This window comes from Athene cunicularia (assembly GCF_003259725.1).
Source record: "Athene cunicularia isolate RWA chromosome 3 unlocalized genomic scaffold, athCun1 chr3_part1, whole genome shotgun sequence".
Classification (NCBI taxonomy): Eukaryota; Metazoa; Chordata; class Aves; order Strigiformes; family Strigidae; genus Athene; species Athene cunicularia.
This window is the reverse complement of record NW_020799097.1, coordinates 87,180,915-87,197,567: the sequence shown is the minus strand read 5'-3', so window position 1 is coordinate 87,197,567 and position 16,653 is coordinate 87,180,915. Positions and strand designations below refer to the sequence as shown.

At 39.7% G+C, this 16,653-nt stretch overlaps 2 protein-coding genes across 2 annotated transcripts in view; one reads left to right on the top strand and one right to left on the bottom strand.

Annotated features, from left to right (window-relative positions):
• The window catches only part of AHCTF1 (AT-hook containing transcription factor 1), a 56,679-nt gene extending 50,443 nt beyond the window's left edge, over nt 1-6,236 (top strand). The window contains exons 35-36 of the mRNA XM_026844067.1: nt 1,590-1,696; nt 2,317-6,236. Of these exons, the coding sequence (XP_026699868.1) occupies nt 1,590-1,696; nt 2,317-2,509 (300 nt within the window). The 3' untranslated portion in view covers nt 2,510-6,236. The remainder of the gene's footprint in view (nt 1-1,589; nt 1,697-2,316) is intronic.
• A 1,072-nt stretch (nt 6,237-7,308) lies between these two features.
• Nucleotides 7,309-16,389, bottom strand: SCCPDH (saccharopine dehydrogenase (putative)). Its single transcript, XM_026844068.1, has 10 exons — nt 16,270-16,389; nt 15,694-15,823; nt 14,181-14,230; nt 12,522-12,652; nt 11,870-11,987; nt 10,623-10,742; nt 10,452-10,508; nt 9,822-9,933; nt 8,903-8,984; nt 7,309-7,920 (listed from the first exon to the last, which is right to left on the bottom strand). The coding sequence occupies exons 2-10, from the start codon at nt 15,809-15,811 to the stop codon at nt 7,815-7,817; spliced, it is 894 nt and encodes a 297-aa protein (XP_026699869.1). The 5' UTR covers nt 15,812-15,823; nt 16,270-16,389; the 3' UTR covers nt 7,309-7,814.
• Between the last annotated feature and the right edge of the window lie 264 nt (nt 16,390-16,653).

Sequence of the window (16,653 nt, the reverse complement as noted above, 5' to 3'; positions counted from 1 at the left end):
GTTAAAACCCTTTTGGTATCGAGGACTATGGTCAAAGTATAAATATGGGGAGGCCTGGCAGATTGATTATATCACACTTCCACAAACTCTGCAAGGCAAACACTATGTACTTAGAGTGTGGAAGCAGCCACTGATTGGCTGGAAACTCATGCCGTGTCCCATGCCACTGCCCAGAACACCATTTTAGGCCTTGAGGAGAAAGTCTTATGGTGGCATGGCATACCAGAAGGAATTGAGTAAGATAATGGGACACATTTCTTCAAAAATCTCATAGATGCTGGGGCCAAAGAACATGGCATTGAGTGGATATATCACATTCCCTACGATGCACCAGCCTCTGGGAAAATTGAGTGATACAATGGGTTGCTGAAAACTACACTGAGAGCAATGGGTGGTGGAACGTTCAAACACTGGGACATACATTTAGGAAAAGCCACCTGGTTAGTCAGTACCAGAGGATCTGCCAAGCAAGCGGGCCCTGCTCAGTCAAACCTCCTACATACTGTGGATTTGATTTTAGGTGAGAATAGCCAGTGAACGGGACTATGAAACAACCCTGTTATTGCATTTAGTGCCTTGCAACATCCCCGTGCCACATCCAAAGCCTCTTGCTCCACCAACTGAGCCAACTCCGCCTCATTCCTCAGCCTTAAAGACAGTCATAACAGATGGAACCTGAAGTTATGGAACTCCGCAAACATTGTGGAAGGATGGACCATAGACTAAGGGAATGATATCTGTGAGACCTGGGGCGGGTAGGGGGGAAAAAAAAAAAAAGGAAAAAAAAAAAAAGGTGATTTGGTGATTCCTTAAGATGTATTTGGAAACCTGAGCATAATGTCAGTGGTATAGAATAAGGGGTGGAGACTGTCGTGGTTTTGACCAGGATGGAGTTAATTTTCATTGGAGTATTTCGTACCATGTGATGTCATGCCCAGGTGGGGGGTGTGGCTCTCCCTCGGGCTCGCTCTGCTCGAGGACACGCTGTCTGCTCGTCAGGCAGTATTGTTGCTGCATTCAGTAAGCCACTGTTGCATTTTAAACATTTTCTTTTTGAACTCACTATTGTTACTGTTGTTCTCTTGTCATATTTAGTAAATTCTTTCTTTTTATTCAACCCATGGATTCTCTTCTTTTGTCCCTCCCCTATCTTACCAGAGAGGGGAGGGGAGGTGAATGGCCGGCCACATGGCATCTGGCTGCTGGCTGAGTTCAAACCTCCACAAAAATTTATCTAAAAAGAGAGCTTTGAATTAATCAACTAAGCAATTTTTTTTCCTTCATGAAAATGAACTACAAAAATCAGTTTTGAATCTATGTAAGTCAAGAATTAATATGTATTGCTTTGCCTTTAATAAAAAGCACAGTGGCTTTCTTTAAACTTACTTGGTGTGTTACCTGTTAATTTCAGAATCTGAACTTTTAGGATGGTACAGTCATTTGAGATGGAAGGTTTGTTTTTGTGGAGAGAAACTAATGATTTTGGAAATAACTTTGGCATGACTTCTTCATGAAAGAAACATTCATTTGTATTCTGTAGAAGTGTAAGAACTCATGCATGGGTAACCTATTTGTTGCCTTAACTCTAGGAGCTTCCAACTAAAGAGGAAGAGGATACCAAATCCACAGAGTCTGTGGGAAAGCCAAAATTGAAGAGGGGTAGAACTGCAAAATCAAAAATCAAGAAAGCAAGCAAGTATGAAATTTGTTTTGAACACTTATTTGCATTCCTTCATTGTGGTAGCCATGGAACTTCCTCCTCCTCACCTGGCTGTGCAGTTCTGTTCTGACTTTAGAGCCCGTCCACTCTGCTGCTGTACTAGGTCTTTCTCCCCTTAACATTTTACTTTTCTAATGGAAACAGAAGAGGGAGCAATAGAAAAGGGCAGGTGGACACTACTCTTTGCAGTGATGGCGTGCTCTTACACTTATTCTACCTTACGAAACCACGCTCTTATGGTCTTCAGTTCTCCATACAAGGCAGGAGGGAGTTGGACAATGAGTAAAGAGAACTTGTTTCTGGACATGTTTTCTGGTTCCTTGTGGAAAACTGAGGACATTTGCCTCTTAAAAGCTGGAGTGGGGGGGGGGGTTCTAAAAGCTCAAATGAACAGTGACTGAGAATGCTCGGGACGGTTTGGTAAGGAATGAAAGCAAAAGGAAACTTACTTAGTATCTTTTCTATCTTGATCCTATCTACAAAGAAGCCTATAAATAATTAATTGGCATTGATTTTGTAATTCCATGGGGTGGTTTTCCTCTACTAAATACTGTTAATGATAAAATCATCAATTGGACACTTCTCTCTCTTGTCAGAACCACAAGAAAAGAAGGTTCTTGGTCACCTCCACCAGTGGAAATAAAATTAATCTCTCCTTTCGGAAGTCCAGTGGATGGAACGAAAAGCAAACAGAAAGAAACCACAGATGCAGTAGAGAAGACTCTACGAAAGAACAAAAAAAGACTGTCTAGTTTTCCAAAGCCAGTTCTGCGCCGGAAGATTCTGTAACTGTTTTTTAAGCTTATAATGTACACCGCTGTTTGTAAAGTCATCAAAATTGTGTGGATTAGTAAAAATAAAAAAAAAACCACAAACCCACATCTAATTTGGAAGAGATAATTTATATAAATTATTGTAAAATTTCATAAACAAATGGTCTTCAATAAGTAACTCCATATGGAGTGTGATTTCCTCAGTCAATGCAGTTTTCTATTTTATATTAAGACTTCATACATTTATATAATATGTAAATACAGCTTATTTTAGGAATGTTAAATAAAAATGTATGCTTCACAAGACGCTTACTGTCTGATAACTTTTTGAGGGAATAGTGGGTTCAATGGCCTGTGTTGTTCAGAAACTTTAATGTTGGTTTGCAGAGTTGCTGACCCTCAAAAGTGAGGCCAAAAGCTTTTTTTAAGCTTTTTAAAAGTTTGTTTAGAATTCCTATAACAAGTAAACATTTAAAACATACTAGTTTAAATTTTATAAATTATGGTTGATCTTCTGGCACAGATAATTGGGCTCACAATGAAAACTGGTAATTCCTTACGCTCACGGTTAAGTTGTACTGTATTGAAGTCAGAATGTAAACAATTGTATTTTAAGCTGTGCAATATTTTTTTGTATTTGTCTTACATTTTTGGAAAGCTGCTCTTTAGTTCATAAAACTAGATCACATCTCAGATGTTTCACTATTTTTTACAATTTGTTGTCAGCAAAAAATTGTTTAGAGGGTGTGATGCTTACAACAGCATATCAAATTTAAAGGGATATTACCCACATAACTTTGGAATTTGAGCCAAAATTATTTTCATAAGGTTAATAGGAATGCTACTATAACTGAAAGAATTACTGTCTGTAAACATATTTTGCAATATTTGAAGCCTGCATATCACAGCACTGAAAGAAAACCTGATGGTAAAGCTAACATAATAGTCTGAAAAGGGTACCAAAATGTACAGAAATCTTAGTTACAAACCATATTTTTGAATAATTATGTCATTAATAATGGGTTATGGAGTAAATGTCCCTATAAAGCTTCAATTTATAAAAATAAATTCAAAAAACTATTCTTTTAAAGGCAGACATGGAAGTACTATTTTGATGTGCAGTCTTTTAGACAATGGATTATTTTTATGTATGTTAATTTATATATGGATGCAACTTTGAAGACTACAGAATTGTGGAATCTGACATTAAACTTTTCAATTAGTAAAAACTACTACAGTTACTCGAAGAAATAATTTATTGGTTAACTAATACCTTGTACATAGTAGATGAATGTATTAATAACAGACTAAGCTTGTAAACAAGAAGTTTCTTCTGGGGCTATGATTTTTCTATCTCAGAACAGATCATTCTAGAGAAGCAGTTGCATGCACTTTGATATTTTTCTCCTTGGGAGTATTCATGTCTGAATGAAACCTTAAATGCCAAATGTTGACAGTGTGAAAGTGGCGGTTTGAGTGAGACCTTTCAGTCAGGTTAGTAATTATTTACTCTGAATATTTGTACTTGAACTACAATATAAATATGGTCAAAGAGGAAAGGAGGGGGAGTTCTAGCAATATTTTTTTTAAATTCACATTGTACAGAAATGCAGTGAATAGCTCAGAAAATGGGGTAAAAGATCAAACTTTCAAAACTGGAACAGAAAACACGTCAGATCTGAACATAGGTTTTGCATAGTGTACAAGAGTATAAAATGCTCTGATTCCTGATCAAATAGAATTGTCTGATGAAATGCCAGTGAAGATTGCTTAATAGGGTTTTAACATGTTTCTGTCATTTTTATTTACAGTATATTTTTGTATGAAAATCAATTGGAACAAATTAAAACATACTACTAGCTAGTTTTATTAATTTGTAGTACTTTTTAGCCTCTATTTTATAACCAGCTCAGCTGAATTATCCTCATTTGGCAGTGCTTTGGAGGAAAAAAGAAAGCAATAGTAATAAAAAAATTGGCATGAGATTCAAAAACTTCCTAAAGGTTTGTAATGGTCTAGTAACTTTTTTTACTTTACAGGAGTTGTAATTCAATTATATGTTAAATTGTTTTCCTCCATTTTTTTCAGTTACTTAGATTCAGTGCACCATTCGTGGTTGCTGACCATATTCCCAAGGGGGCAGTTTGAAAAGAATGGCAGTGTAAGCATAACATGTAACAAGGAATGGGATTTCAGAAAGGTGAAGGATGTGGAAGTAAATGCAAGAAAACCCAAGCACTAGGAATTTTTCTTTAGACAGAAAAGGAAAAGCAGCTAGCTAACAGCATCAAGATGGCAACTTAAGGATGGGTTTATAGTGAAGTGGAGAAAATAGATTTTACTTGGGTGGGTTTTGTGTAGGCTTGCTACAAGTATGTGAAGGATACAGTGGAAAAGATCTAGTGGAGGGACAGTGCTTAACAGTGAGGATGAATTGGGAAGGGGACTGCCTTTTCAAAGACTAAAATGGCTTGGGGTTGAGTGGCTGAGCAGGCTCGGAGTCTCAGAGAACTGCAGGTGTTTGCACGTGTATCTGAGAGAAGGATAATATTATTCATGGTGCCAGAGGAGGGCAGGAGGGGCCTGTGAAAGAAATAGGGTGATGCATCATGGTGGTAGATTAATGCAGAAGACTGTAGGGGCATAGAGCAGCAACTGTGAGCAAGATGAGAATTTCCCAGGAGTTACACTGTACAGTTCATCGCTAAAGAGAGCAACTCTGAAGTTTCATTGCTTGAGGGGTGTGTGGTTTTCTCCTCCTAAAGAAAAGCTAAAATTTATCAAATATGTTTTGATGCACCTGCTTTGATGTGGCGTCAGATGGCTAAAAGCTGAAGCTTAAACTGTGCCTCTGTACCTTTGGGGCTGTAACTCCAGAGAACATTCCACTGGAAGGCTGACTGCGTTGGGATAGCAGTCTCGCCTCTCAGAAAAAATAAAAATAGGTGTAATGACAGATTTTATTGCCAGGAAACACCGAGTATGAGATGTTAGTGAAGGGAGAGTGAACAATAGTAAGCTTAAGGGCTGGTGTTAGGGGATTTGTCAAGGAAAGAAATGTTTTGTTAGAAATAGTTCCCTGAGTTACCTCAGGCAGTTGACACATTCGTAAGACTTTTTTTTTCTTCAAATGTTTAGAAGCCAAGGCTGATGAAAGTACTCATTCCAGGTTATAACATGAAGAGTAAAATCTTTCTTTTACTTTTGATAGCCACTTGGTGCTTAAAGCATTAACTAACTGATTCACACTGACCTAGTTAATTTGCCTTAACATTTGTACATGCCCAGTGTGCAAATACAGCCGCAGATAACTAATTTAATCCCCCATCAGAACTTCCTCTCATGGAAGACTACTCTCAGGGTTGTCAGCGCAATAAATTTCATTGGTTCCCATGTAACTAATCATAAATAGCTCAGTTTTGATTTCTGGTGGGGAAAAAAAACAAGCTGCAGGCAGAAGCAAATCCATAGTTTCTCATGAGCTGTTAGGCAATGCTTGTAACCTATCAGTCTAGGCCAGTCTGAAAATACTATGAAATAATAGACTTTCAAGAAGGTAGCATGTTTCTTACTTTGCTGGTACTTTTGTCTTCTGTGCAAAACTTGCAGGTTTCCATTCCAGGAATGCTTTTTTCACCAAAGTAGTCCAGATAATGAGTCTCTTTGATATGCTTGGAGATAAATGTACTGTGGTTCCTTTGGAATTAAAACTGTTCCTAAAATAAAATGCATTTTCCAACGCACTGTGCTGTGTGGATGACCAATATGTGAGGGAGAGGGAAAATCACAAGTTATGGTTTCTGGTACACCTGTCTGTTGAGGTCACTTCCTTCTTGGCTGTGTATCACCTGGCATGGTTCAAGAGCAGGCTTATCAATAGCAGTCAGTGGTGTGTCTTGAAGTTGGCTTAAATTCAGACTAAAACATGAATTATTAGTGAATGACTGCCTGCTTGCATTTTTGATACTACAACTGTAATGTCAGTATACAGAAGGATGCAGGAAAGTAATGTGTGATTTCTATGACTACCAACAGCACGAGCATCGGTGACCCTCAGAATCCAGGGCACAGGAAAACCTGTATGATTGATTGATCCAGCCTATTGGTCTCATAGTCGTTTCCTAAAGGGTGAGAAGAGTATGCTTGTCTCAGCAGGATCCAACAGTGACACAGTCCAGGTCTGATTTTATTCAAAGAACCAACTAAATGCAGTTTTAGCTAGTAACACAGTTGTAGACTGGTCAGATTGTTTATCTCCCATTATTAACATGTAAGTGTTCTGGAACTCAGCTGCAAATCTTGATTCCTAATTTAAGCTGTTAGTGGGGCACTCCTAACAGGAAGCAGTGCTTCTGTATGCACAAACCTCAGAAGCAGCACCCAAAACATCACTGTATAGTGAATGACATCCATCAGGCAGCCTCCAATTCAGCTATGAGACTCCAGAGCAACAGTTTGCATGTGATTTGTCTGATACTGGATATGGTGAATGTGGTGCAGCTGAGACAGAGAAATTTTTATGTCTCAGTAATTTTCAGAGCTCTTAAAAGCTCTACTGATACACCAAAAAAGCCTCTTCCAGAAGAAATACAGCTGCTTAAACCATTGCAATTGGTATAGCAACATAGCCAGGCTTTGACAAAAAAACCAACTATGCACCACACTGTGTTGAAATGTAAAAAAACCCAAAGGTGATCTTTGCACTTTCTCTTCTCACACTTTTTAGCACAGGTAAGAATGTCAGTCAACATACCTCAAGACACCAGTAGAGTCAGCTAACCTTTATTAGAACCCGGAAAAAAAAGGACAAAACTATTCCTTAAACTACTCTTTTTATTTCTCTAGGGACACTAAGGCTTGGAAAGTAAGAATGCCACCAAGTAACAGCACCCATCCCAAGCAGGCACAAGCCCTCACTGGTGGTTTCATCCCCTCAGGAACCCATGACCCAGGGCCTGCCTGCTTTCTGTAGTTGTGGGATCAGGCAAAGCGAGAAGACTGTGGTTAATTGTGAAGCGGATGCTATAGTGGTTACATTACAGAGTAACTTAGAACTCAGATGAAAGAGATCAAACAAAATCCTAGAACTAGTACCCACTAAGTCACTGCTTTAATATGCTTGTCAATTAGAACTTTTTATGGTCCTTTACAGCTTTGGCTCACTATAACAAATAGTACAGCTTTTAACTCAATTTTTCGTCTGTTTTTGCTGTAAACAATAGCACAGTGGGACTATTTTATGATTAAGTTTTTACAGCCAAAGGAGATTTATTAGAGTTAGACCCAGGAAAGGTGTTAGTTCACACAGTTATGTTTTGACTTCAGACTTCAGGCTTGCTAATGACAGAGAACTCAACACCACATTTGTTGAGGCGATCAATCAGTTTTGTTTTGGAGAAGGCAGCTCCTGGAGAATATACACCACCCCTGTTAATGAAAATTGAAAGAGAAAAACATAAGTGCTATAGTGACTGAGCGACACCTTTTTTTTGAAGTAAAAGGTGTGCTTCCCTGCCTAAGAAAGAAAAAGCCACTCTGTCCCACAGGAGACTGTATGAGGAATTTGGTAAAGCTGGTTATAGTCACAGCTTCATCTCTGCATCTGTTGTGGAAGCTCTCAAATAAGCAAATAAGAACCAAAATAAAATTTATTTTCAACGCAATTAACTAGCACTCTGCAAAGATACAAACAGCAGGTTCAAATGTCCGTGAGAGGAGAACTAAACTATCACCACACAACTTCCTAGGGTTTAATGACAACCCAAAATGCCCATTCACTCACCTAAAAAAGTGAGGGCTCTCAGCCTCGAGAAATTTCTTAAGGCAGTGTCCTGACCAATAGGAACCTCAAGGAGCTTCCTTGGACAGCATCCCGACCCAAAGGGACAGTCCTCAGTTGCAGCACACCACTCCAGGGGCACTAGCTCAAAATGGTTTTCCAGAGGACTCCATTTATAACCAGCCAAATCTGATCAGTGGTCACTATCAGCCCTCATTAGCTGAGGGCCCCAAGTACCATGAAGCCCTGAGAACAAGCGCACTGAAAAAGGAAATCAGTGGCCACTACCTTTCAGCAGCCAGAAGCCCCATTTTCACTGGACAGGCTCACCTGTCACAGCATCCAGCAAACTCAACAGGAACCATTCCATTAACTGAAGATACAGACACCGATGCAATAGATGCTGCAAAAGCATTACAAAAAACCTATGGCTACATCCTTTCAAACTGAAAGGCAGATGAAGAGTAAGTAGCTTTAATGCAGCTTGTGGTGAAGTATCTCCCTTGCACAGCCATATGGACAAACACCACAGAAACCCACAGGGTTATGAGATCTGTATTTTCAAAGAGAAGCATATACACAGAGCAGCTTTAAGGGAGATCACGCTGTTCTGCACAGGAAAGTACTTACTGTTTAGGCAGATAAGCTGAATCTTGCAGAAGAGTTACAGCAGCTTGAACCATTGCAATTGGTGTAGCAACATAGCCAGGCTCTGACAAAAGAAAAAAACCCAAACAACGTACGGTGTGTTGAAATGTAGAACATCATGTTGCTCTTACCTACAGCATGCTGAAAATAATTTCTTTGGCAATGAAACAGCCTTCCTCGTTTAAGAACAGCTTTGTTACCTGGTAATCATCCCAAGCAGCTGGCAAAGCTGTCAAGATCTAATCTGGACAAATACTGCTTCAAATACAGGCCTCTACCACACAACCACCATGAGCAATCACCTCACAGTGACAGAGGGCTCTCCATTACAGCAAAAGCTTTCCCCATCCTTAACTTCAATTCAGACTTTTGCTGCAAGACTGCTGCATTCGGCTACATCTCAAGCTCTTTAAAGAAGCTATGCTTCACTTACTCCTTTCTGAATATACATTCTTGCTGTCTCCAAACTTTACTCCAGGTGTCATTGCCCCTCAAAAGAATCACCTGAAGACAGGTATGTTACAGCTAGAACTGTTACCATGTCAGATTTGCTTAAGCTCACTCACAGCAGACTGGAAATACACAAGGGTAAATCTGGGCCACAAGAACTGAAAACTATCCTTAAAGCACTCTCCCTGTTACTGCTCTACTCTGCAAAACTAAAAATCAAAATGGGGAAAGTCATAAGGAAGAAGAATGACAAGGCAGCAAATGACTTGGCTATTTCAAAAAGGGGGTCACAACGGATGCTAGCATCCAAGGCAATGTTCTGTAAAGGCTGCTGACCTTACCCATGTTGCAAGTGCTCCTTGAGGATGAAAGGAATAGCAGTGGAATCATAAATCTATTTGAGAGTAGGGAATGTGAGGAAAAAGCAGTTACCAGCTACTAACATGCGTACCTGGTCCTTTCACTTCAGTGCAGATCTTTACATTTGGTTTGCCATTCTGGGGATCTTGCCCCTCACTGTAACCCTCGCCAAAAAAAGTTATCGTGAAAGAGGTTCCATCCATCTGTGGTGGGCAAGACAAGTGTGGTCACCAAAACAGTAACTCACTTCTACCAGGAAAGCAGAAGTAGTAAATCCAAATATCTGTTATGTCACATACTATGATCCCTCAAAACATGAGAGTAGTTATTATGACTTACTGCTTAAAAGGTACATTCTCATCTAAAGTTTTAATCAGTTTCACCTTGTTGGAACTGTTACTGTTTTAAAGTTCATCTATTCTCTTGGTGCTTTCAGTCCTTGGTTTTTGCTTCTAAGTCTCCCTCCGTCATCACCTTTGACAGATGGAGTGCTGTGAGCCATCCATGTAAATACATCAGACCCAGCAACACGGTCTGTTTTTCCCCTCATGCGAGTTTCACGCACTTTGATGTCTAATAGCAGAAGGCATGATTATTGAAATATTTAAGCTATCTGAACAGGCACACACAATGTGGATTTAGAAATTATTTCTCTGAGACTAAGCAGTTGACTCTAGATTACTACACAACAAACAAGGATTGCAATGGAAAAGTCAGCTACCTGTTTCTGGGTTGGTCCTTCCTTTGTGAAGCGTCCAGCAGAGAAAAATTCTGGGTACTATATAACAAGAGGGGGGAAAAAAAAAAAAAAAAAAAAAGACAACCAACAGTAAACTAGAAAAGAAAAAAAAGTTCTCCAAACACTTAATTATTTTGTGTTTTGAACACTTACTTTTGTCAGAAGTTTTCTTCCAAAGCTAAACTTCACAAGAAGAAGAAATAAAAAGCCAGCAAACATCAGCTTGATAGCAGAGCCAAGACTACCTATGTTCACATATGCACTATACTGCACCTGAGGCAGAAACATTTTTTCAGTGATAAAACTTACATTAAAATTTTTGCAAAGAATTTTTGTAAAAATAAATTCACCCCCAAATTAGGATGCAATTGTCTGATACAACAGATAGCTGTTTAAATAGGGCCTTAAACAATTGTCTTCGTTCTAAAAAACTCTCCGAATAATGCTTCACTTCATCATTCATTATGAGAAGACAATGTAACTACAGAATGGCGAGGGAGCAAGCATGGTAAACAAGAGTGGAAAACTTTAAAGGAAGATGTGCTTTGGTATCTGATTTCAGGCTTCTTTTCCAAGATCTTCCTTTCCTCCTCTTTGTACTCTAGCTTCAAAGAAACCGAGGCCTTACTTTAGAATTCTAGAATAGCAGTGGCAAGTCTTTCTGAATTAGTAGTTTCCCAGTATATTTTTAGAGCACTGTCACACCTTCATCTCTTAACTGATTCCTGCAATTCTTGCACAGCTGTTATATAGTTGGTGCTGGTCTCAGGAAACCATGGAAAATAAAAACTACACATCTTTTCCACCACCACTTCACACTGCCTTTACTCAGCACACCAGAGACCCAAGCGTCAAAGAAGCCTCCAGATACAAATGACCAGCACATTAATTCTTTATAAGAATGTTTACTACACTATACTGACCTGACTACAGTTACACAGACAGCAGCTATGATGCTTTTAGAAGCTCTGATTAAAAAAAAAAAAAAAAAAGCCTCTGCACAGGAACAGAACTTAATGTATGCATCATTCCTGAAAACCAGGAAGGCCTGTTTTTCAAATACTTCTTACAAATACATACCCAGAAATAAGACAGCCGGAGAGCCCTACAAGACTCTCATAATTATACTAGCAGCAATAGGCAAGCTCATCAGGCAGAGTATCAAGGAAAGAGGCCCATGCACCCAGAACCTGGACCACATCAGGTCAAGCAACTTCCAAAGGTGATCAACAGAACAAGCCTCCTTCTTTTACAGATCAAAAGCACATTGCAGTTTATTACTATTCACCTAATTACAGAAACCCTACTATGTAGATCTGTGCCAAGAACAGTGATGACCTAATGGAAAGATTCATTGAGAATGGTAATAAAGACATAGAATACTAATAACAGTAACTTACAGGTGTTTCCTGCAACTCTGTGTAAAAATAACGCTGAGACCGTTTCACAACGGAAACATCAGCTCCCATGAATGGAATGGAGTACTCTTTGAATTCCCGATTGTAAAACAGAAATCCCCTGCAAATGGAAAAAAAAAAATTATCACCTCAGAAATAAAAAGTTCAGATGCTCACAAACTGAAAGAAACTGATCAAAATGGCCCTACCAATACTGGCTTTTTCTCAGGCACTTTTATGACATTTTCTCTTTTCACTGAAGGCAAACCATTCCAAACTTATCCCTGGCTCAACCCAAAATTCCATGCACTATAGCAAGGATAAATTTGATAAGCATGATGAGAATGTTTGATTCTTTTTTCTGTTCTACTGATTGAAATCAAACCTAAAAGTTTGACATGTCACTACAAGTCTCTTGGAACAAGCTAACTTTGAGACCCAGTAAATGCTGGGACACATTATTTTTTCAGTAAAATAGAAACATATCAGTAAAGCTGAATTTATTTTCCATTCTACTAGATGAGCATCTGTGTGTTCATATTATACTGAAGACCTAAATGCACCTTTTTAGAATTTAATAGTACATTAAGAATCCATATGATAAGCACTGGAACCATTAGAAGACAGCATGTTTCACATCTTACACTTCTTGTACCTTTTTTTAAGTTTTGCACCAACTACTGGCACAGGGGCATAGCCTATCTTTTTTCGAAGCTTCCTCAGGTTGTCTTGATCCGCAAGGCCATAAACAGCTGACTTCCAGGTCCCATCATGTACACAACAACCCTGATGACATATCAAGAAACAGGAATTAATTCTGTATCTAAAGGTTTCATTATTATTTTAATAATGGCCTTAGAATTATTACATAGATTACACACTATTACAGTTCTTACATGTATGTATTACAATTACATGCATTATAGTATATTCAAAGGTGGTGGGTTGACCTTGGCCAAAAGCCCACCAAGTCACTCTGCCACTCCCCTTCTCAGTAGGGCACGGAGAAGAGAAAAAAAGATGGAAAAAAACCTCTTGTGGGTCAAGATAAAGGCAGTTTAATACAGAAAAAGCTAAGGCTGCAACACAGAAGCAAAGCAAAACAATTCTCTTTGCCTGCCAGCAAGCGATGATCCCAGGAGGCAGGGCTTCAGTATGCACAGCTGTTGCTCCAAAAGGCAAGTGTCATAATGAATGCCCACCACCCCTCCTCCTTTCTCTCAGCTTGCCATGCAACAGCACAGAACACCCCTTTGGTCAGTTCGGGTCAGCTGTCCTGGCTGCGTCCCCTCCCAGGGTCCTGCCCAGCCCCAGCCTCCAAGGTGAGGGGGGAACGCTGGAGAGACAGCCGTGATGCTGTGCCAGCGCGGCTCAGCAGCGGCCAAACCACTGGTGTGTTACCAACACCTTTCTAGCTGCCAACACAAAGCACAGTACTAGGAGAGCTGCGATGGGGAGAATTAACTCCATCTCAGACAGACCCAATACAATCTCCACCCCTTATTCCATACAATTTCGTCACATTCAGGTCCCACATCCTTTGAGACATACCCACATATCCATCTTCTAACCCTACCACTGTTTTTAATTCTCATTATCAAAATACCTTCTCACCAACACTTGTAACTCATACTACATACTTAAATCATCTTAATAGCCAACATACAGATTTATACATTCTCATTAACTACTGTCTCCTGTCCTTTAACAGATGGCTTCCTCCACTGCTCCAGATGTTTCCAAGAACAGACTATGACTTGGGCCCCATCTGTCAAGACGGGTGCTCAGACCAGGAAAAGCAGTGTGTCCCACTGCCGGGCACCAACATCAGCGTGCTTTGGGTCACCGTTGCACAGTTTTAATAATGACCTTAGAATTATCATATATATTACACATTATTACAATTATTACATATATGTATTATGATTACATGCACTGAAGTAGATTGAAACAACCCCCTCCCCAACAAAACAATCAAACAGCCAAACACCAGGAGTACTGGCAGCACACCATGTTCTGTTACAGTTTGTGTAGGAATCCTTCCCACATCTCTACACAAACTAAGTATTTCTTGAAATAGCTTAACAACACAACAAACTTTAGGCCGGCAGCCTATGCAAATGAACCTTACAAAAGGCTGTTTGCTCAGCATACTTTCAGGAGCTCCTAAAGAATAAAGTTCTCAGACTTCATGACCAAAGAACTGCCAGCTTGTTCCTTGGTCTCAATGAATGTAACAACAGTTATTCTAATGGGCTACGGTGGCATTATGACAAATATCTCTGAGTTTGCAAGGAGGGATAAACCAACTAACCTCAGGCCCAGATTTCACCTTCAGGAAACTTTCAACAGCAGTTAAGGTACCTTTAAGGGAGGAGAAAACATTACTTGGCATATACAGTCCTTCGTTCCCGAAGTCAGAGCACAGTCAGACTCAAGTAGCAAGCCACAGACATTATTAGTTGAAAAGGCAGAGTCACATCTCTATCTCAAAGGAAAATAAACTAAGATTAAATCCCACAGCTCTTTTTGTTAGCAAGTATCAAATTTCTTATGTGAAGTACTTCAATAAAGGTCACTAATATTATCTTTACTCATTAAATCTTTCATTTGTCTTATCTAGTTAATGAGAATGTAAATAACCATTTTTTTTTAAAAAAGGAAAAGAATATTAAGAGACCTATTTTGTTTTTCTGCAAGTTTCAAAATAAAGGATGATGTAGGCTATGAAAACCAAGATGGAATCACAGATTTTCGTAGACCTTAACTACAAAATAAAACCATAAAAAACCTGAAACATGCAGGATATCCTAAAACACTTAATTTTAGCATAGCTTGTGTTTTGCAAATACTTAGCTGTGATGAACAGCAAAACAAAATAACTCCTCCAAATTCTACTTTGTTTTGCTTTGCTCAGGTCCTTCTGAGATTGTAAAACTGTACTTGTACAGGCAAATTTCAGCAAAGCAAGCAGCTGGATAGACAGATGATAATACCATCAAGTCAGAATAGGAAGAGGTAAGAGATCAGGTACCAGATATCAAATTATAACCCTGTGAACAACCCCATACTCATTTCCATGCCTCTCCTCTCCCTCTAATCAGATCCAGACTGAGTTTTCTTGAACTGAAAGCTGATGATACGCTCCAGTATAAAGCAACCCCACGTCATAGCCGTTTTAACAGTCCATACAAGCAAAACATTTGGATACTCTTATTGGCCCTTCCAATTCAAAGTCAGACCTGATGAAGGAACTGTCCTCATCTGAGACTAGGATCAATCACTATTTGCATAGAATTAAATCTTCTTACATCTTTCCTCCAACATATTTATCCTTTTTCCATTATGTCTGGCTGCTCATGAAGAAGGTGGCATTGCATGGCACACTATCTACTTACACTCATACAACAGCTTCTCAGTGCTGGTGGGAGAAGAAAACTTGGGAAACCTGGTTACCCACTAATTTACCGCCTTCCTATCCCCACTTTCTCTTCCCTCCCAGACGCTCACTGTGCAAGAGGCAGCGTGCTAAGGCTTACCTAGGGATGAACAGCCCACCACTGAGAACAGAAGGCTCTGATCTCTCAGGGAACTACATGACCTTAAATCCCTCCTCTCCCTAATGACCAATTTCCTCTAATCTCATAGGAATGGGTTTTACTTTTAAATTTTTATCTACCAGATTCTGTTGAAACCGCTCAGCTGGTAAAGGCAGGCAAAAAGAAAGATGGAAAGAGTTGCTGTGTAAGCACTGCTGCTACAGCAAACCAGGTGAAAGCATCATCTGCATTTCTTTCTCAGCATAAGGTCACACTTAAATAAGTCACCTTTCAGCTTGTCTCTGGTGTACAGTACTCCCATATCGCCTGGTATAGTGTCAAAGCCACAGCTTCCGATGATGTATACTCCTTTTTCCGCAGCTTTTTCGTGGTATTTCAGGTACATTTCTTCCAGAAACTACAACACAGTCAAAACAAATACTTGAAGCAGAATTCCCTATTTAACCGCCATACCACAGCACCCTACATACTTCAACACACTCAGAAGCATCTTTCAGACAGATGTGTATTACTCCTGGTTTGTGGTATCAAAGCATCACAGCAGTGCAACAAAATGTGACATATACAAAATTCCTGTGTATAATCACAACCGAGGCTTGAAGTAGAAGTCAAAAATTTTAGACTTCCAGAGAGAATTTGAGAGGCTCTTGGCTAAAAGTAAGAAAACCATATAACTAATACACATTAACACTCTTTAAAATAATTTATGCCTCTTAAAATTGTAGATCAGGAGGTTGCAGAACTGTTTGTGTTCAAACAACTGGCAGAAGCATCGAATCTACTAAAGAAACACCCCTTCAACAGATCCTTGGTCACAGGTTGCATTTGTCTACTGTCACATACCTGGGGTTCTCCACTGATGTCAATGCAGTTGGCACCATTTTCAACACAAGCTGCTACCACAGGCTCTCCAAAGAATCTATACTGTAGAAAGACCACCACACGTAACAAAAATAAAACCCACACGCCACAACTCCCCCAGCGTGCTTTATCCAACACATTTATCTACCAGAAAAGCTAACGCTTGGTGGCTCCTAGTTTTGCTCAGTGAGGCAAAAGTGTAATAGTACTTGTATTTTTCCGCGGGGTGGGGAGAAGGATCACCGTAACAAACTTCATCGCTGATAAGAGAGCTGATACCGAACAGCATAACAAGCTTCCTCAGCGATACCGGGTTCCCGGCGGCCACCGCCGCCCTCTCCGGCCCGAGGAGCGCGGCGGTGGAGG

Coding starts and splice junctions, on each gene's coding strand:
- SCCPDH (XM_026844068.1), bottom strand. CDS start 15,811: ATGTACCTGAAATACCACGAAAAAGCTGCGGAAAAAGGAGTATACATC. Junction 14,231..15,693: donor CACCAGAGACAAGCTGAAAG/GTGACTTATTTA, acceptor CCTCCCTTAAAG/GTACCTTAACTGCTGTTGAA. Junction 11,988..12,521: donor GGTGCAAAACTTAAAAAAAG/GTACAAGAAGTG, acceptor TTCCATTTGCAG/GGGATTTCTGTTTTACAATC.